Genomic DNA, 21,362 nt, shown 5'->3' with positions numbered 1-21,362 from the left:
TAAACTGACCAGAAAGAACATTATTATGAAAATGATCAGGTACATGGACTGGACTGAAAAAGAGTGAAAAGGCACCCAATGTCCGAAGAAAAACTTCAGAACGTCTGGAGAAGTATTGATCAGGACTACTTGATACAAGTGAAATAGAAGAAAGTAAGCAGATTTTAAAGAAATTAGAGGTGGCATAATGGTTGTGCACAGTGCTGTAATATATTTCAAGGCATCAGTTTTTGTAAGTGCCTCCATACCACAGTAGCCAATATACTAGTAGTAGTTAAATGTCAAAAATAGAACTGATATAACTTATACATATATATTGACATACATAAATTATAGCTGTACCACACTGACATGGAGTCACTGGATGCCCATTTTTGTCAGAATGTGGAGTCCCACAATCACAATGCTGAGACAAAATAAGGGCGACCAAGTGAGCTTTGTGGCTTCAGAGACAGGAGATATTGTACCTTGCCTTCCGCTGTAGGAGCAGGTGGCTACATTACCCACGCGATCCACAACCTCTATCTCCATGTCAGGTGAACAGCAGGATGCGCTGTAGTACACCAGTGTTATGTTCTCATTGCTTGAATCCAGGGTGGTGTTTATGGTCCCGTTTCCTTGCTTGAGGGTGACAAGATCAACGCCCGTCCCATCAGCTCCATCAGTCACCCGGCTAGAGACCTCCCACATCCTCATGCTGCAGTTAACAGAGCAGTTGGTCTGCAGGCTGAGCTGCTCACACACTGGTGCCTTGAAATCGGTCACCTAAAAGGGGAAGGAAAATGCATGAAGTCAGCAAAAAGCCTGAATCTAAAGGAACTGCAACTTCCTCAATATTTGCTCTATAGAAATGTGTTTCTTTGTTACTTATGATTGGCTTAAAGTGATTTTAGTTGGTGCACAGCAGGTTAGCTAAGCATAAAAAAACCTTCAGGCCTGTAGTTTAACGAACAGAGATGATAAAATTTATTACAATTGACTTTTTTTTTCCAACAATTCTTTTTATTAATGATTTTTCATGAAATACCCAAAAAGGGATAATGGAAAAGAAAATTATCCCTCCTTCATGGAGGGAAGCAATGATTTCCATTATACCAAAAGAAGGAAAAGATAAATTAGAATGTAGCAACTATCGCCCAATCAGTGTATTGAATATTGACTACAAGTTGTTTACATCTATTATCTCTAAGAGACTAGAAATGATATTACCTAGGTTAATACATAATGACCAAACGGGTTTTATTAAACATAGACAGGCCAGGGACAACATCAGAAAGGTTTTGCACATATTGCGGCAAGTTGACAAACAAAAATTAGAGACCTTAGTGTTAAGCTTAGATGCCGAGAAGGCATTTGACTCAGTGAGATGGTCCTTTTTATACAAAGTGCTTGAGAAGTTTAATTTTGATACATCTATAATTGATATTGTCTCAGAGTTATACAACAAACCAACAGCTAAAATCAAAATCAATGGGGACCTCACCGAATAATTTATATTGGAACGAGGGACACGACAGGGTTGCTGCATTTCACCGCTGCTTTTTGCTTTGTTTATAGAACCACTAAGTCAGTGGATTAGGCAGAATCAGCATATAACAGGAGTACGAATGCCAGGAGGGGAACAGAAATTAGCATTATTTGCTGACGACTTACTTTTAACATTAACCTGTCCCTCACAGGCACTCCCCCATCTCATGGAAGCACTATCACAGTATGGTTCTTTATCGGGATATAAGGTCAATATAAATAAAACGCAGGTATTAACTTTAAACTATGAACCACCAGTTGAAATTAAGAATCGTTATAAATGGAAATGGGATGCAGATAGCATTATGTATTTAGGGGTGGTAATACATCGTGACTTCACCAAAATGTTCAATGTCAACTATGCCCCTCTAAATGAATCTATAAAATCAGATATACAAAGATGGAACGCTATTCCATTTCTGGACCTACACTCCAGGATTGAATCAATCAGATTAAATATTCTTCCCCGACTGCTGTATTTGTTTCAGTCTCTACCGATTGCCATACCACAAAAACAGTTTGCGGCATGGGATAGAACATTGTCAAAATACATCTGGAATGGGAAAAAAGCTAGAGTTAAATATAAAACGCTCCAATTAAAGAAAGAAAAGGGAGGTCGTGGGCTTCCCTGTCTACGAGAATATTATTGTGCAGCTCAGTTAAGACTGCTGATTTGTCTCTGTTGTCCAAACTACACCGCCGGATGGAAAGATGTTGAAGGAACAATAGTAAAAGAAATACCAGTTTCAGCTTTAATATCGGACATAAACTTGCAGAATAAAATACATATGGCAGATAAACCTATACTACAAATAATGATATCTGCTTGGAAAGAAGTAATAAAAATTGGTGGTTTGGAAAATGCCTCTAAGGTTTTAAGATGGTGTGCATATGATTCAGATTTTACTCCAAATCAATATGATAATAGATTCAAAAACTGGATTTCAAAAGGAATAACTAATTATTATTCATTTGTCTATAAGGGTGCATTTCAAAGCTTTGAATCTTTAAGGAGTAAACATGACTTGGGATCAGATGATTTTTTTAGATATCTACAGATCAGAAATTATTTTAATCAAAACTTAAAAGTGAACCTAAACGAATTACAATTTGTAGAAACATTCTTATTACTAATCAAATCTGAAGTGCAAAGTAAAATTATTTCTAAATTATATAACAGCATCCAGCGGTGTAAAAACGACAGCACTCTGTATATTAAAGCGAAGTGGGAATAGGAGGGTAATTTGACAATTACAGAGAAGTGTTGGGCTCACGCATGCAAGATACAGTGGGCTACCACTGGGTCTAATGTTTGGCGTGAATTTTGCTGGAAAAGCATTATGAGATTTTTCATTACCCCTGCTCAACAAAGATATCGAGGAATTGGTGATAAATGTTGGAGATGTGGGGGAGACGGAGCGAACCATTTCCACATCTTTTGGGACTGTAAAGTTATTCGCCAGTATTGGTCTCTAATCCATGATCATTTACAAAATGTTTTTTCATTTGTTTTTCCTTCAACTTTTGAGACCATATTTTTGTGCAATGCACCAGTGGATAAACTGAATTCCAATGACAGAAGACTCCTGTATATCCTTCTGGCCGCAAGTAAAAAGCCTCTTACGAGAAGATGGCTTAAGCCTGAACCACCAATGATAGAAGACTGGATACATTCTGTACAAGAGATCTATACGATGGAAAAAATGTCATTTTCTCTTAAACTTCAGAGAGATACCTTCTACGGAATATGGTCTAAATGGACAGACTATGTTAAGCATATGAGGTGTGATTTTGTATATGATGTTACAACCCTGAGTAGTACGTAAACCTTCCTGCCCTGCTGCCTCCTAACCCTAGTTTTTTTTTCTCTCTTCTTCTTTTCTTTTCTCTTCTTTTTTTGTCTTCTTTATTTTTCAATTATAAGTTAAAATGTGACAGCAAAGAAAGTGTAAAAAGGTAAACTACTGTTATGTTCAACAGCTGTCCCAATAAAAGAGATAATAATAAAAAAAAGAAATACCCAAAAAGCTTAAAACAAAAAGTTTACAGTTATAGTATTACCGTGTTAAGAACGGAGAAGCGCAACACAATGTAGTTACTGTCTGTGCCCCCAGGAGCCTCGGCCTCAATGGCCAGGGTGACATCAGTTCCAGATGTGGTATTCAGAGGTGCTGAGAGGGTCACTGTGCCATTATTAGTGATTCCAGGCTCCAGGAACATTCTGGTTGGAAATGTAGAGTCGAACCCTCTGCTGTTGGTGGATCGAATTGTGAAGTTTCCACCTGTTCCACTCGTCATCAGAGTGAAGGGCACAGAAAATAGCGTTCCGGGTACTATGATGGTCTCTGGATTAGCCTTTACAAAGAGAGAGTACATTTATAGAGATACTTATTTGAGCTGCTGCATGTTTTTCCATGTTTGATTTGATGCTTTTGTGTCACAAAACAAGTCGTGGATTGCAGCTCACATTTATCGTCAGATTTGATGATCTGAAGTTGGTTGGTGACTGTCTCTGGAAGAGTATTAAAGCCTTGGAGGTGAAACTATCAGCTTGTCCCTTCACCTGCACCTCAAAGTCCTCTGATGGAAACTTGTCAACCAGAACCAAGATGCTTGCATTGCTCTGCGGCACCAAGACTCCTTTAATCACCTCTGACCCAGATGATCCAACCAGAGTGACTTCTGTCACCGTGGCAGTGTCACTCCCCGTTAAAGACATCAACAGGCTACCATTGCCACCTTTCAAGAAAAAGTCAATTCATTACGTCTAATGTTTTAATGGTATGTTACATCTGCAGATCACCAAGTCTTAACAGTTGCCTTTACCAGCACTGGGACGTGTCGCCAGGGTATCAAATCCTCCAAAAGGGCCCTGTGACACCACCACTAAGTCAAAGAAGAAGTCGATAGGACTCTGACCTAAAAATGATGAGGGGGTAAAAAAAAAACAAAACGAAAAAAGTCAAATATATGGAGGGCCTGGAGACTAATGGCAATGGAAATAATGCATTTCATGAACTGATAATTCTGAATACGACAAATACTTACAAATAACATAATATCTAAATAAATTCTAACTATTATATGATTAAAATAAAATTAAAGACTTTTTTTTTAATTCTAAATGATATATAAATCAGGCAGCACGGTGGCACAGTGGTTAGCACTGTTGCCGCACAGCAAGAAGGTCCTGAGTTCAATTCCACCATCAGGCCGGGGTCTTTCTGTGTGGAGTTTGCATGTTCTCCCCGTGTTTGCGTGGGTTCTCTCCGGGTACTCCGGCTTCCTCCCACCGTCCAAAGACATGCAGCTTGTGGGGATAGGTTAATTGGATAATCCAAATTGCCACTAGGTGTGAATGTGCGAGTGAATGTGAGAGCGAATGGTTGTCTGTCCCTGTGTGTTGGCCCTGCGACAGACTGGCGACCTGTCCAGGGTGTACCCCGCCTCTCGCCCCATGACAGCTGGGATAGGCTCCAGCGCCCCTGGAAAGGATAAGCGGAAGCGAATGGATGGATGGATATATAAATCCATAAAAAAGAGGTTCAAATAGGATGGGTTTATGGAAAAACTAAACACTAACAATAATAAAGAGTTTGAATTAAAACTTCAAAAAACCTTTTTAATAATTTAAAAATGAAATCTAAAGCATAGTGAATAGATTCAAGAACCAGGAATTAAGAATACAGAATTTTGTTTTTATTCAGACTTTTAAAAATATAGTTCCTTTTCCTCTTTCTATTTCCACTTCCTGTTGGTGTTTGAATATGTTGAGTCATTAGCATTTCCATTTAGCCTTTAAGACAACGAAAATAAATCCTCACAGACTACTTACGTTTTTCTAGGCTGCCCAAAGACCTGTGCTGCCAAGGAAACTTTTTAAATAAGTATGAGATCTTTCACGAGGCTATTTTGCCTTCATATTCACTCTCTCAACATTTCTGGCAAAGAATTTTAAGGAACACAGCAGTGAAATGGATCCTCACAGAGTATCCACTGGTGGAGAGACGCATCTTCTGCTCTTCGCCCGATAATGTGTTAAAGCTAACATGCTAACATTGCTAACGCTAGCAGCCCTTCATGCTCCACTAATCTAGTAGCAACATACAAAATTTACAGGAATTTGGACTCTAAGCCATGAGATTATTTTAGTTTTGGAAAGACTTTTAAGCTTGTAAGCTTAAAGTTTAGCTTGTAAAATAATCTAATATTTTTTCTGAATTACTTATTTTTATACATCAACTGGTAAAACAATATTAATTTAGCATAGAATAAACTAATTACAGCAGAACACGAACATGCTAAATTTAAAGCTTGATAGTGTAGTTAGATTAGTATCTTAAGTTAGCTTATATAACAGCCGGGCAGCACGATGGTACTGTGGCCACCTCATAGCAGACGGTTCTAGGTTTGAACCACTGGTAAAGGAGTCTTCATCCATATACATGGATGGAAATTAGCACCAGGCGAATGTCTGTGCTTGAATGTAGCAGTTTTCATAGTGTAGGTCTTTTGACCTATACAACACATGGACCACTGGAATTTCATTGTCATTGCCAGTACTTTGTTTTATGTGAAATCAAAAAGCCCTTAAAGAACTTTTTAAATAATAGAATTGGCTTAGTTCTAGTGAATCAATAGCAAAACCATTTCTGGTTTTCTGTTGTTCAAATATACATACAATAGATTCTCTGCATTGCTCTACTCTGGCTGATAAAATCTAAGTATTTTAGATTTTTTTCCTTTCATTCATTAACAAAATATGAGATACATGAAGATGCCATGTTACTGACATGCTAACTGTAATAATGCAGGTATGTCTAACCTGTATTGTTACTGTGAGCATTCCCTGCACATGTGCTGGCATCATAGCAAGTGTGCTAGAAATGTTCACCATCTCCTAGGATATAGCATTATTAGTCAAATAACAAAATAAATTCATGTTTTTACACAAAACACAGCTACAGGATGTGAACACTAATAACAGTGCAATTATAGTTTGGAAACAAAGGGAGAAACGTTCACTTTTAACAACGTTTCCACTCAGGTGAGAGGTAACTGAACTGAACTTGGCTCAGACAGGACAGGACATGCCAATCATATTTTAAGAGATCCTTTTAGGGGTTGTCATAGCTCACCCGGTTGAGCCAGTTACTTATGATACAGAAGATGATGCAAGTGTTTGGTTTTAGACCCATCTAAAACTGCTTGCATGTTATCCCCCTACCTTTCTGCTTTCCTATCTACAACGCCAGACATCAAATAGATGCAAACTCTATTCGTTTTTATTAAAAACTTTGTTGTAATGGTAATTTAGTACATCCATTCTGACAGCTTATTAGTTCATTCAAACCTATACCTCAAGGCCCCAGGGATAAGAAACAAAAGTATCGACTGACAGTCTCACCTATGACCTTCAGAGTGTAGGGGTTACTTGACACCATTCTCATTTCCCATTTTCCAGTTTGTTTTTTTAGCTGCAGGGACCAGAAGTTTCCCACAGACTGGGATGTAATGATCAGTGACCCCATTGTGTCACTGCTATCCTGAGATTCACCTGTTAGAACACAGATAGAAAACAGACTATTTTTAGGAATTTATTATTAAATGATAATTTTTTTAACATCAAAAATTAGGGTTACTGCATTTAGTAGTTTTAAACATCTTTATCAATATTTATGTAACAAAACAGCATTTATCACCATGATAAATGCTGTTTTGTTCAAAAATGAGGCAAAATCTGAATTTGACTACTGTGTAAACAGAATGTAGGGGACAGTATAGACTGCCACTGCTTTGTTGGGCAGGCTCAGAAATGACGTCATGACCGACGAATAGTAAAAACTCTTTTTTATTTCAGTCAACAACAACAACAACAACAAGTTGACTGAAATAAAAAATTTCAATTCAATTTTTCCACAGTCCTTCAGAATAGCATACCTGTGGGGCTAATGAGAGTAAAAGTGATGGATTCCCCAGTAATGTAAACTGTAGGATTTGTTACCGAGTCATCAATCATAAAAGTGAAGCTTTCAGCCTTTCCTGGGTTCCTGGCTGCTTGAAGAAGGGTCACCTGGAACATTACAGTAAGCACTTACATTAAAGAGCTGAAATCTTTGAAATGACAAATCCAGCCAGTAGTGAGATGTTTGTGAAATTACCAGAGAGGCGTTGGAGGACTCCTTTATGATGGCTGTGGCCTGAGGAAGTTGACTCTTTGTGATTTCGATAGCTTGGCCTCCTGAAGCCTGAGCCAGATCTCTGTACAGCTGAGCGTCAGCTTCTGCTATCCTATTGGATGGAGCACGCCGCTTCCGACTGTTGACTGATGATGTGTCAGTTATCATAAAATTGACCTGAGAAGAAAAAAAGGTGCATGAAAACAAGCTTAACCAAATCATAAAGCCTTTACAAACAATTAGACTGAGTTAAAAAAAAAAAAAAGAAGGTAAAATACGACCATTACACTACTTTATTTATACATCTGCTTGTAGCAAAACATGCCCATCCCTGTTTCAATGACGTTTAAAAATGTAATCATCATTAAGATAAGTGTGTTATATTCTTAAACTACTACATACCACCGACTGGGTCCTCTCTATGAGTGCGATCACTGTGCTCTTCAGGTTTTTGTCTTTAGCGGCTGCGTCCGTGAAGAGGAAGATCTCAGAATTTGATGGAGCAGCGCTTAAAGCCAGCTGTGTGAGGAAAACCGCTTTGAATAATAGTTTTAGGTAAAACAACAAACATGCATCGAGCTTTTAAAATTACAGAACATATATCACTTCACCTGAAGCCCTGAGAGACTCATCTCCGGTGGATCTCCTCCACCGGTGGCTACAAGAGAATCAATCGCATTCTGGAAAACTGCTGAGTTTGTTGTCTTTGTCAGTGGTCCGAAGCCTGTTTGATGACATGAGTCAAAGTCAATATATATACTACTATTGTCCATTGTCACCTTATGAATTGGACAGAACAGTAACATTTCAGAACATTCAGAAAAGAAATTCGTAGCATCTCAGAGATCCTACCTGGATCATTAAATGGTACAAGAATGTACAGCGAGGGCTCATTGGCTGTTCCCACATCACGGTTGATTATAGTGGAAGTGACATTTTTCACTGTTGCAATGTCATCTTTCATGCTGCTTGTGGTGTCGATGACAAAACAAAGAGCCTTACTGGATCCTTTAAAGAGACCCATCATCCTGGGGGAAGGAGATGGAGAGAGATAAATGATAAAATGAACTTCTGCACCACAATGAACTGAAACACACAGAGCGTTTGTACCGCAAGAATGGTCTGTCACCAGCAGCCCCCCGAATGTCCTCTAGAAGCTCACTTGTTGCAGCTATTGCAATGTTTGCAGCTTGCGTGTGGAGATACCCATGGCTGGAACTCTCTTTGTCTTTGTTGATCCCACCTATAGGCTCGATCTTACTTGTCTGATCAACTGCCCCTCCATGACTGCATTTTCCTGTTCAGCAAATATTGCGAGAGAGGAATGATGAATACTTAAACACAGCTCTTTTTCCTTTTAACTTGTGTATTTAAGGGCTTGTTTCACTGAAGCTGACTTCCTCTTTTGTCTTGGTAAGCTTTTGGCCTGTCTGCTTAGTATATGATTTTTGTTCTTCCCCAGTCTCATTTCTTTAATAAGTCTCAGCTGTTTCCACTCCCCCTGAACACCCTAATTTATTATTGCTGTCTCAGCTTCTTCTTTGCCAGAGTGTCTGTTCACCTATCCCTTGTGGCTACCACCACCAGTGTTAATTACCCAGTTTAGGTTCTGTAAGTTGGAGTTCTTAATTTTATTTTCTGTTTTTTGTTTGTATTCTGGTCTCAGTAAAATGGTGTGTTTTCTCTGTAACTCCTCCTCCCTGTGAATCTGCTTTTGGATCCTCACATTTAACACATGATAATAAAAAAAAAAGGGTTGTTATGCAATGTGCGACTTGGTTCATGAACTGGAATTACTTTTACACCATTGCTTTGGTGTCTCTGCAGCAGTTAGAAAAAGTTTTTCAGTTGATTTATCTGATGGATCCTTTGAGGACATACAGTAAGCTGTGTGTCAGTTGGATGTGCAGTACTCTGACTCAGTGTGATAAACTCTAAAGCAACAACTGAAGGCCAGGATGAATAATATTCCTTTTGTCCATAAGAGGAGGGGGTGGAAAATCTCAGAGTGAACGGCTGCTGTTTACTTCAAATCATCCTCAAGAAACTGTGATTGTGTTTTACTGACACTGTGATTTTGGATGAGACAGGTTTTAAAGGCACTTTTTTTGTTTCATATTTTAACTTAAGTAACGTGTACTAATGAAATACTATTTAAAGGATACTTTTTTATGTTATTTCACAAGGATGTTGGTTTATCTCTCATGTGCAAGAACCAATAACTAAAGTCTGTTTTTTCCATTCAAAAACTCACACAATCTGAAGAGCAGAGTGATGGCTGCTGTCGGTGATATTTTATTGGATCATAATGGTGCAATCGTATTTGCCCATTTAAATACAGCTATTTTTAAATACTGCTTTGACTCTTTATAAACTGAGTATAGTTTACAGTATGCTGACATCATTTAAATGAGTTTTTTCATTCACTCATGATAAACCGTCCTGTCCTGTAAGTATGAATAATTTGAACTGGTCAGTACGTCAGGTGGACGAGAATTTAGCGAAACTGCAAGAAGTGTCACATTTGTCTTTTCAAAGTGCCAGTGAAAGGACAAATGTGGCTTTGACCTTGAGGACATTGTGCATGCAATTAATGACCAATACTGGAGGAGGAGGAGCAATTTTTGTGAATTGTGGACGAATGATGAGACATGCATCGCCACAGCATGAGCTCACTGATCGTTTAGCCAGATGAGCTGATAAAACTTCAAAGTAATTGTAACTGTCAAGACAAATGTGGGTTAAAAAGCCATTAAAAAGTGCTGTAACTGCAATTTCAAATGCAGTGAAGTGGGATTAGAAGAATAAGTAATAGTAGAGTTAAAATAGATTTTAGTATGTAGGTTTTAGGTAAATCTCAGGAAAATCAGTGACATGTGAAGCCTCTTCTGAGTGTGGGAAAACAATGATGGTTTTGTAGAAGAGCGAAGCCCTTACCCTTTGGTTTCAATGCAAATACAGGCGTGAGACTAAAGTATCCAGATGTCAGGATCTTCTCCGCTATGATATCCTCCAAAATGTTGTTGCTGCAGTTGTTGCCGTCACAGCTGCGGCAGGTCGCCCTGCTCCTAGCTGGGAACATGTAAATCAGCATTTAAATTATGGCCTTGTTTTTTTAAATCTTTCTACTCTGAGATTGAATGATAGTTTTATCTGTATAATCTGTATGTCAGTACGGGCATCTCATCATACTATCTCTTTACCTGCTATGTTCCCAATGCTGGCGCCAGATTTGATTAGATTGGAGTTGGGGCTTTTTTCTCCCAGTTCTACCCAGTTGCTGTGACTGTAGAAATCCTCCAAGCGATGAAAAAAAATAGGGTTATTATTTTACTCTGTTTTTGTTTGGTTTTTTGTTGTTGTTTTTAAACAGCAGTAAGTAATGATAAATACCTGCAAAGGATGCAGAATTTCTCCCAGGTTCTGCCTCGCTGCCTCATAATTCTCCAGCTTGTTGCTTGCTTTGACCGCCTGTATTCCCTCTATGATGATTTTCTTTCCTTGAACAAACATCTCATCATCAAAGTGGAAGCTGGCATTCAAGGCATAGCGGATGTCCACACGCACATTCCTGTATATGATGTGCAGAATGGACCGAACGAAAGTTTTAGATGACTGAGGTGCACCACAGGCCGTAGCAACACCCTGTATGGTGAAAGGCTGTGCCTAAACACACAAAGGAAATCATGTTGACATTACTGTTTTAAAAATCCTTGTTTCTGTTCATTTAACTTCAATGATTTGAGTTCTTACAGGGAAAATGAAGTCTGTCCCTTCAGCCTTAGCAAATGCTCGGCACACCTGCACAGTCACATTAAACAGGGCCTGCAGAGTGATGTCCAGGTGAGTCAGAGAACTGCCTGGCAGAATGTCAAAACCCAGAGCTCCAGTGCAAAGAAGCGAGAGCAACAATGCAGACGGCCACACAGACTTCATTGCTCCACCTGTCACACAACATGAAGTGGCAACATAAACATGTAATTACAGGCGTATGATGCATACAGGTTAAAAGTAAATATTTTTGGATATGCTGATTTTTAGGAATCACAACTGTCACCATCAATCTCATCAACCTGAGCATTTATTAGAATAAATGCTGAATTGTACATCTCAAACTGTACAGTAGGATTAAACAACAATGAGAACAAAGTCACAGCGATCCTCTGAAGCACTTGTCTATTTTAATAAGAAGAAAAGAAGGAATCTTTTAATCCTTTAATGCCCAGTGTATCATATTTAAAACATGAGTTTTTTGAGACTTCTACATCGTCAGTGTGCGTTTTTTTTGTTCGTTTTTATCATATTTTTCACAAATATGATAAGAATCCATCCGTCCATCCATCTTCATCCGCTTTATCCAGACCTCCCTCTCCCCAGCCACCTCCCCCAGCTTATCCGGTGGAACACCAAGGCGTTCCCAGGCTAGCCGAGAGATATAATCTCTCCAGCGTGTCCTGGATCGGCCCCGGGGCCTCCTCCCAGTGGAACATGCGAACCGTTCCAGTGCGAGCTGGAGGCCTTCACCCGATGAAGCCAACAGAACCACATCATCCGCGAAAAGCAGAGATGAGATTCTGAGGCCACCGAAGCGAAAGCCCTCCACCACTTGGCTGCGCCTAGAAATCCTGTCCATAAAAATTATGAACAGAATCGGTGACAAAGGGCAGCCCTGGCGGAGCCCATCACCCACCGGGAACGAGTCCGACTTATTGCCGGCAATGCGAACCAAGCTCTTGCAACGGTTGTACAGGGATCGAATGGCCCGTAGCAATGGGCCAGACACCCCATACTCCCGCAGCACCTCCCACAGGACACCCTGAGGGCCACGGTCGAATGCCTTCTCCAAGTCCACAAAACACATGTAGACTGGTTGGGCAAACTCCCATGCACCTTCAAGTATCCTTGAAAGGATAGAGAGCTGGTCCAGTGTTCCGCGACCAGGACGAAAACCGCATTGTTCCTCCTGTATCCGAGGTTCGACTAGCGGACGAACTCTCCTTTCCAGCACCCTGGCATAGACTTTCCCAGGGAGGCTGAGGAGTGTGATCCCCCTGTAGTTGGAACACACCCTCCGGTCCCCCTTCTTAAAGATGGGGACCACCACCCCGGTCTGCCAGTCCACAGGTACTGCCCCTGATCTCCACGCAACATTGTAGAGGCGTGTCAACCAGGACAGCCCTACAACGTCCAGAGCCTTCAGGAACTCGGGGCGGATCTCATCAACACCAGGGGCTCTGCCACCAAGGAGTTGTTTAACTGCCTCAGTGACCTCGCCTCCGGAAATTGACGGGTCATTCCCCTCATCCCCAGATTCTGCTTCCTCCTCGGAAGACGTGTATGATAAGAATTTTTTTTTTAATTGTCAGAGGTTGTCTAAACACAAATGAGAACTTTCTGGCAATTATTTTAGTTAAAGCGTTAAGTTCTCAATATACTATTCTGGCAATAAACTATTTTTATTGAATTCTCTTTAAATTCAATTCTATATAAATGTTGAAATTAAAGCAGTAATTCAAATAGTTAAACTCTGACTCAAACACTCAAAAATGCCAAATTATTCTAAAATGTTATAATAAATCAATAATAATAACACCATCTCAGAAATACGTCTACCACATTTTTATGCTGCTACAACAGCTACTAAAATCAAGCCTCTATCTTTCAGATGTTTCGCCAACAATGAGTTAAAGGATTACTGACCTTGTTGCTGTCCTGTGAACTGGAAAGTTATGTTGTCAGCACCTGCTTTTATGTTTCCTAATTGCCAGGGCGGGGTTAGAAGGACTCGCTCTACCTGTCTAACCTTTGTCATGATCAGTCAGTAAGATTATTATGCGTTTAGCTTTAATATACACTATAACACAATTGAATCAGAAATATGTGCGCTTTAAACTTTAGACTTCAAGTTTATTACTGTTAAACTGCTATTTTAATATAGTATATTAACTCTAAGAAATTTCCGTTTCCATTCATTTTGAAAAAAATGAGAAATATGGAGTCTTAAATTTACCCTTTTACACTTTAACTGGCTTGAACAGACTGAAAGGTAAAAATATAATAGAGTAAAATATATTCAAATGCATGGAGTGTATTTGTCTTAGTTTGGATACATTTACATCTGCCCTGACTCGCTCCACTGCCACTGTGCCCTTAGGAGGTTCATCAGGGGCGCGTTATTATTTGTAGAAATACCAACGTGCATACTTTCATTTTAGCACTGCGCCGAGCGAGAAGCTGAACATCATGAAAATGCGGTCAAGCTTACATTAACACATAATGTGGAGGGTGAGACTTTTAGTGAAGACAGTACATTTTAGTTCTGCAGGCATGAATTTTAATCTATGATTTTTATCAGCAGCTACTGTATTATTATTTACTTTTGTTATGTAAGTAGACTGGCATTCACACACAAAAGTACACCATGTGGAGACAGAACACTTGAGACACCCCTCATTTCTTCATATTTTGTCAGGAAAATTGGAAATAGTAGTAGGTAGTCTTCAGGAATAGTTCTCCAGGCTTCTTGAAGGACATTCAGAGCTCGTCTTTGGATGTTTGCTTGCCTACTGTTTTGTTTTCCGTCAAGATGATCCCACAAATGTTCAGGCCCAGGCTCCAGGGAGGCCGATCCATGACTGATTCCACTGTGTGTTTTTCTATTTAGATTTAAATAAAAATAGGCAGTGTGTTGGGGATAATCCCCGTCTTCATAATTCTGTAACCTTATTTGTGGCATACATTTATTTAATTTGTGTATATTATAATAAAAAATATTATTATTACATTTTGCAATGATGTTTTATGATTTTACATATTTGTCTTTCTTATTCTGATGTTTTCTGTAAAAGCTCATTTGGATTCATCACTTTTCTGTTCTGTTCTTATTGAAGAATGACTTGTGTGTCATGAGGTGATGAATGACTCAGGATGAAATCCTTATTAGGAGCCTCTGAAGTGGTTCAGGAGGATTTCAGTATTTTTGCTTGTAATTAATAAATTTAACATTTTACTGGTTATCATATGGTTATCTTTCCTAGAGGGGAGGAGTACACTACCCCAACCAGTCCTACCTGTCAGTCCTCAGTTGTGTATACTTTTTAAAAAAATGTCACAGTCAAATTACCAGTAATGTACTGCATACTAATGGTAATTATTACACACTTTGAACCGTAAGAGTCACTGAAAATACAATTTTTGCAGGTAATTAAAAATAGTTATATTTCATCTTCCGTGATTATAAACCAACACTAACAAGCATTCATCTTTGATTAAAGAATATAAATCTTCCTCCAAAATCAAACTGTGAGCGGAAATAAAACATTACTTTAAAACTTCTTTACAGATTTTTAATGAGAATAAAACTGTTGAAGGAAATTTTACAGTGACCGTTCTTCAGTGCAAAAATATACTGATATTTGCATTTAAGCCGTTGTTAAAAATAGAGTCGAAATGATTCCAGGAACAGAATAAGGTCCAAGACTATGATCATTTAAGATTTAATGGCTCAGATTTATGTGGCTTCTGTTTGCTTGATTTTTATGTGAGCTGGTAGTAAATGATTTATGGAGGGAGGAGAAAGCAGGGGCAGCAAGTGCAGAACAACTAACATTTGCCCCGGCCCTCTTTTTTCTCTCTCTTTGGCAATCTTTGAAAACTTCTCTTGAATCTCTCTGAATTGGAAAAAGGAGACGACGATACAGAGCAACAGATTGCGTGTCAGGCTGGATTTTCAGGTTCCTGGAGAAACAAGTAAGATGGCCGTTAACTGTTTTTGAAGAAATAAAAGTCAAGATATTCAAAGAAAACACTGGATTAAAATACATCATTTTGCATTTACAAATGGCATCATTTGTAGGGGATTATTTCCTCTTTTTGTTCCCATCCGTGCTACTTTTGCTGCTGTCTCTAACTCTCCGCTTGCCCAGAGTGCATTGTTGGACAGGGCTGGCAGTCAGGGCTTTAAGCTGGAGACTCTGGGTTATTATTTGCCTGATCCTGGGGCTGCCACTTCACAAGAACACCAGTGCAAGGGCTGAAGAGGTCAAATCAGCAGGGACTAATATTTTGTCAGGGTCAGGTCAGATCTCAGATGAATCCAGACTCATATGCAAACCCACTGCGCTGGCTAAATATCTGCTCCGGCACTGTGGCTCTCTGGCCAAGCCGAGACTGGCCACCTGGCCGAGGGGAGACCCCCACCTCCAGACACTGTCCAGCCTGCTGTGGGGCCAACATGGAGAGGCGTTGCAGTTCACTAGAGACAACCTGCTACTGAAAGATGGGGGAATCATAGCTGTGGACTGGGCTGTAGGAACAAAGATGGGTGAGGCTGCCACAAGAAAGAAGTGGGATGTGAGGAAGGAGCACCAGTCAGGGGTGAGGGCACCGGGCTGCTTCACCTCAGCACCCCCTGTCCTCCTCCTCATCCCTCAATACTGGGGAGGGATGACCCCCCACTTAAAGATGCTGTGCCAACAGGCTCTGTGTCAGGGCTTTTATGTGGTGGTCTTTCACCCTCGGGGCACAGAGGGGTGCCCGCTGACCACAGCACGAGTAACCGAGTTTGGAGACCCAGCTGATCTCGAGCAGGTAAAGAAAGACAATTTCATTATCAAACAGAAACTGTTGGACAAAGAAAATCCACACCTTCTGTCTAAGACATGATTAAAATTTTAACTCTTTTAATGGAAATGATTGTTTGTTTCATTCAGCTCAGTGTTGATAAGGTATTTTAGCTTTTTGTTTGTTTGTTAATTTGGTTTACTTTCCGTTAGTTTCCAGGAAAGATTTCCTTGTTTCGGATAAGTTTTTTTTAAATTATTAGGTATCACAAATAAAGTTATGCTGATCTGAAAGTGACACTGAGTTAAAAATGTAGGTCATTTTCAAGAACATTTCGTGACACCCACACACAGACACACACCACAAGAAGCTCGTTGATTTATGTACGTGTGGGTTGTTTCTACTTTTTGTGGTCCAAGTGCTGTATGTTTATTTTTCTTACAGGTGCGGCAGTTGGACATATATTGTGCATTACTATTTGTACTTTTTTATTACATCTTTCCATATTTTCTCCTAAACAAGGGGACCGTATAGAGAATTTATAAAAAGCAAAATGGGTTTGGCATAGCAGTGCATTCAGATCATAACTGAGACTGCAAAAGCTGCCAGACAGGATAGGAAACAGCAAAAAACAAAACTGTAGGTCTAAATACCTTTGAAGGGCTACGGCACGGTTTCCATAGGCACTTGATCTGATCGTGTTAAAGGCATGACAGCCAGGACCAGTAAGAATACATGTTTTAATACGTGAAGCAGTCTGGCTGAGATATACTTTCACTTAGAACAATGCATTCGGTTGTTCAACTGGTTTGTTTTGCACGGCTTGGTTGTCTGACATCATTTTTGTGCCATTCATAAAAACGAAAGGAAAGAAAAGAAAGCAAAAGAAGAACGAAAAAAAGATCCGTTGTGTTGGTTGTGAGGACATTTGTGCTTGCTTTTGGTTTTGCTTGTTTGTGTTTGAGGTATGGATGCATTTGAAAATTTCAATTCGAATAAGTGTGTAATATGTAAGTAAAATCTGAGTGTGACGATTTGCAAATCTCATAAATCCATATTTTACTCACAATAGACAATTGAACACATCAAATGTTTAAACTGAGAAAATGCATCAATTTAAAACTGATGTTAGCTCATTTTCAACACCTGGGAACACTGAGGCATTCCCAGGCAAGCCGAGAGACATAAACTCCTCAGTATGTAGTGTATCTACCCCAGGGCTATCTCCAGGTAGGATAGGCCCAGAAAGCCTCATCCAAGAAGTATCCTAGATGCCCAAACAAACTCAGCTGGCACCTTTTGATGTGGAGGAGTAGCATCTCCACTCTGAGCCCTTCCCAAATGACTGAACTTCTGACCCTATCGCTAAGGCTGCGCCCAGCCTGTCAGAGAAAGCCCATTTCTGCTGTTTCTATCCACAATCTCATTCTTTTAGTTCCACTCTGGTGCGAGCTGGAGGTCACCACCTGCTGAAACAGAACCACATAATGTGCAAAAAGTAGAATCGAGAGGTGAGAGATGGATTGTTCCTTCTGAATCACAGGTTCAACTACTGGATGTACTCTGCTCACTGGCTCCCTGGTGTAAGCCTTCACAGGGAAGCTCAGGAGTGCTCAGCCCTGTAGCTTTTAGGAACACAGGCTGAACCTTGTCCACCCCAGAGGCAAGGCCACATAAGAGTTAAACTACCTGAGTGGCCTCACCCTCAGTGATTAACAAGTCAGCTGAGTCACTTGACGATTGGAGTCATTTCAAGGCCAACTGAAAGTCTCCCACACACAAGTTTTTGCTTCAGCCACATTTTCTCAGTTTAAACATTTCATATGTTTTTGTATGACCTTCTGAGAAAACATGCATTCATGAGATTTGCAAACCTTTTTTGCTTTTGTGAATTTTACAAAGCATTTCAACTTTTTTTTAGTCACAGTTGAAACTTTTTTGTTTTTTGTTTTTTGGGAGTTTTTGTTGGTTTTTTGCAATATTTTCTCTGAAGATCATCTGCCTGATGCAGATTGAAAAAAATGGTCTAGAAAACCTTTTAGAAAATGCAGAATGACGAACATTTAAGAAATGTGAGCAAAAAAAATTCAACTGTGTATGTGAAAAATACCAACAGCTGGCACACTGCTACTAAATTAGCATATTTATTGCTCTGACTCTTTTATGGCCCAGCACCTGCCCTATTTTTTGGTGTAGGTGTGCAAATATTTAGTTATTAATTTTTTAAAATCAAAAATTCCAACAGTAGCTCATTTTCAGCCAGTGGTCATATGGTTCAAAGGTTATGCACGTCAGGTGCACCTGCAGCTCTGTCCCTCTGGTGTCACTACAGTGTCCAAGGTGCACACACTAAGGAATACCAACAGAATCGTCTGTGGGTTTCAAAAGATATAAATAAAAATAATAAAGAGGAAGAACTAAAAACAAAATAGAAAAATTGGGTTTAAAAAATGTAATATATATATATATATATATATATATATATATATATATATATATATATATATATATATATATATATATATATATATATATATTCCCAGGATAATATTCACGTCTGCATCAAATCCCTCAAGAAACTAATTCGAACACTGAGTTAGACATGTTGTTGTAAAATCGATACCGGTCACTTATTTCTGTTTTGACCATGATCTCACAGTGTCACTATCTTTCATGTCTTCCGTGATCAGGCGGTGGCTTATGTCCACAGCCGCCACCCGTCCTCTGTGCTTTTTGCAGTGAGTGAGGGGTCAGGCTCAGGGGTTCTTCTTTCATATTTGGGGGAGTGTGGATCGAGCACGTACCTGACAGCAGCAGCAGCAATCTCACCTGTGCTTCTCGGCCAACTGTGGTTTGAAACGCCTATGCCTCCTATTTACCGCTGGGGGGCACTGTTTCACCGAAAACAGCAGCTCAGAAGGTGAGAACAGTAAAAGTGTTATAGCACAGACATAAATGAAGCATGGATATGATATCTTTCTTTTGTTGGTTTTCTTTATAAGATATGCGAGTTCCTTCAGAGGCGTCCGGGATGTGGATCGGGCCCTCAGCTCTTCGTCCCTCAGGGACTTTGAGGAAGCACTTTTCTGCTCTCCAGCTCAGCCTCAATTAAGCCCTTTAAATTCTGGACTGAGCTCAAGATCTCACTCCCAGTGGGGCCTGGCATCTTCAGCAGCCTGGGCGCTGGATGAGAGGGCATACCCAGCCAAGGACTGGGAAAGCTACTGGGAGAGAAACGAGCCACTGAGAGATGCAGATGAGGTGGCGGTCCCTGTGCTCTGTGTATGCAGCAGTGATGACCCTCTCCTCCCGCCTGCCTCCACTTTGCCCCTTCCCCTTTTTATGAGCAATCCGTATTTCTTTCTGATGTTGACAGACAGGGGAGGGCATTGTGGATTTGCTCTGGAGGAGCAGGGGGGAGAAATGTGGAGTCATATCTCAATTCTGGAGTACTTTAGGGTCGTAGCTGAATTCCTGCGTGGGGATGAGAGGAACAGGGTGAGTTGGAGTGCTCTAATGGAAGAAAATAGTCAGGCTAGGCTGAGGGGCTGGAGCATGGCTCCTGCTCGTAGGAGAAAAGCCACAGAGATGAGAAGACCAAGACCACAGGCTGCTGATCAATGCGCCATGGATGCACAAGAAGGGAATTTCACCTGGAAGAGGTCCTACACACGCTGAAGGGGAGAGGATGGATTATTCCCAATTGTGGTATTGAGAAGATAAAAAACAAGTCTTTCAAATACAAGCAGACAAAAGAAAACTTATTTTTAACCAAGAAAAAAAATGCATAACTAATGACATTAGCTGACTAATGCCTATTGACATTTTTTCAAAACACACTGGTCTTCAAATAAAAGACCTTTATGTTTCCTGTCACATCATGTGAAAAAGTATTTGTCCGCTTTCTGACTATTTTTTTGTATATTTGTCAGACTTAAGCATTTCTTGTTATCAAAAGACTTGAGAACATGAGACATATATGTGTCAGTGATAACCTGAATACATTCAAAATGCAGTTTTTAAATCATGATTTCATTTATTAAAGGGAGAAAACAAATTATCTAAACCTATTCGGCCCTGTTTGACTGCTGGTATGTTCTTTTTGTGAAATGCTGTCACAGGTTTTTGCACCAGATCTAACTGGTCACAAACCTTCCAAAAAGTCTAAAGGTTTAACTCAGTCTTGGGGGATTACTGACATGTTTTTGGAGAATGGGAGATGAGTCTTTCACCCAGTCTCTTTCTTACTATTGACCCATTAACTCCGACCTTAAGGGGGCAAGTAAGCTGCAAACACATAACTGCCTCAAAATATATGTTTGTGTCTCCTGTGCTTTACGTCCATGAACAGACTGGTGTAGATGGGCTTAAGGTACATGTAGGATCTTATTATTATTTTGGACCATTTGTCTGAAAGACACAAATATCTTTAGTATCTATCAGTTGGGTGGTGGGGGTTAATCAACCAATCAGTGATCATTTTCAGGTGAGTAATTTGTCATCAATTTCTTCTACCTGTTTAACTTAAGCAGTAGTGAAAATCACCAGTTATTGCAGTTACTGTGACCAAGTAACAAAATTCTCTCGAAAGAGGCTCCGTATTCCTCTGGCTTATAAATCTGAACTGTAATTCTTATCCACTTACTTTGAGAACACTCAGGAATCTCAGCTGCTTTACAGAAGTGTGCGTTTGTGCTCCTAGTGCTAGAAATGTTTCTGCTCTTCTCCAAACCCTGATGATTTTCTGTGCTACAGGTCGGTGGCACTACTCGAAAGTATCTACAAATCAAAACCATACTGCTCCTGGCTTTTTGTAAGATGACTTCGTTTGCAAAACGTCAACTTTTCCTACGATTTGTTGGTAAAATGATGACTGGATAGTGAAACCACGGGCTTCCGAACATGTTAAAAGGGAATTATTAATCAGTTTTTCCTGCTTCTCTCACAGTCTGCCCACTGAAATGATTTCTATTTATTTGTGGCAACAAATTGTTAAATGACTTTTTTTATTTTTTTAAATATAGTAAAACTCATCCAAACTGTACAAAAGCTTGTGCTGCACAATGGAGGTGGTTGTTGGTGCAAAACTCCTTG

General features: G+C 39.8%; 2 protein-coding genes across 2 annotated transcripts; one reads left to right on the top strand and one right to left on the bottom strand.

Annotated features, from left to right (window-relative positions):
• Nucleotides 1–357: 357 nt before the first annotated feature.
• Nucleotides 358–11,642, bottom strand: LOC146624341 (von Willebrand factor A domain-containing protein 7-like). The gene is made up of 15 exons (XM_085363857.1): nt 11,460–11,642; nt 11,100–11,372; nt 10,910–11,003; nt 10,644–10,778; nt 8,817–9,003; nt 8,559–8,734; nt 8,318–8,430; nt 8,109–8,225; nt 7,689–7,883; nt 7,468–7,600; nt 6,935–7,084; nt 4,354–4,446; nt 3,995–4,266; nt 3,589–3,882; nt 358–765 (listed from the first exon to the last, which is right to left on the bottom strand). Exons 1-15 carry the CDS (start codon nt 11,640–11,642, stop codon nt 358–360), a joined length of 2,823 nt encoding a protein of 940 aa, XP_085219983.1.
• Nucleotides 11,643–15,353: 3,711 nt separating this feature from the next.
• LOC146624340 (protein ABHD15) lies at nt 15,354–20,172 on the top strand. The gene is made up of 3 exons (XM_085364555.1): nt 15,354–16,295; nt 18,959–19,188; nt 19,271–20,172. The coding sequence occupies exons 1-3, from the start codon at nt 15,546–15,548 to the stop codon at nt 19,944–19,946; spliced, it is 1,656 nt and encodes a 551-aa protein (XP_085220681.1). The 5' UTR covers nt 15,354–15,545; the 3' UTR covers nt 19,947–20,172.
• The last annotated feature ends 1,190 nt before the right edge of the window (nt 20,173–21,362 follow it).

This window comes from Diplotaxodon limnothrissa, linkage group LG10, assembly GCF_057381915.1.
Source record: "Diplotaxodon limnothrissa isolate DT_005_m linkage group LG10, D_limnothrissa_male_GT1.1, whole genome shotgun sequence".
Lineage (NCBI taxonomy): Eukaryota > Metazoa > Chordata > Actinopteri > Cichliformes > Cichlidae > Diplotaxodon > Diplotaxodon limnothrissa.
Note: the sequence above shows the minus strand (reverse complement) of the source record. Positions and strands in the feature narration are given on the sequence as shown.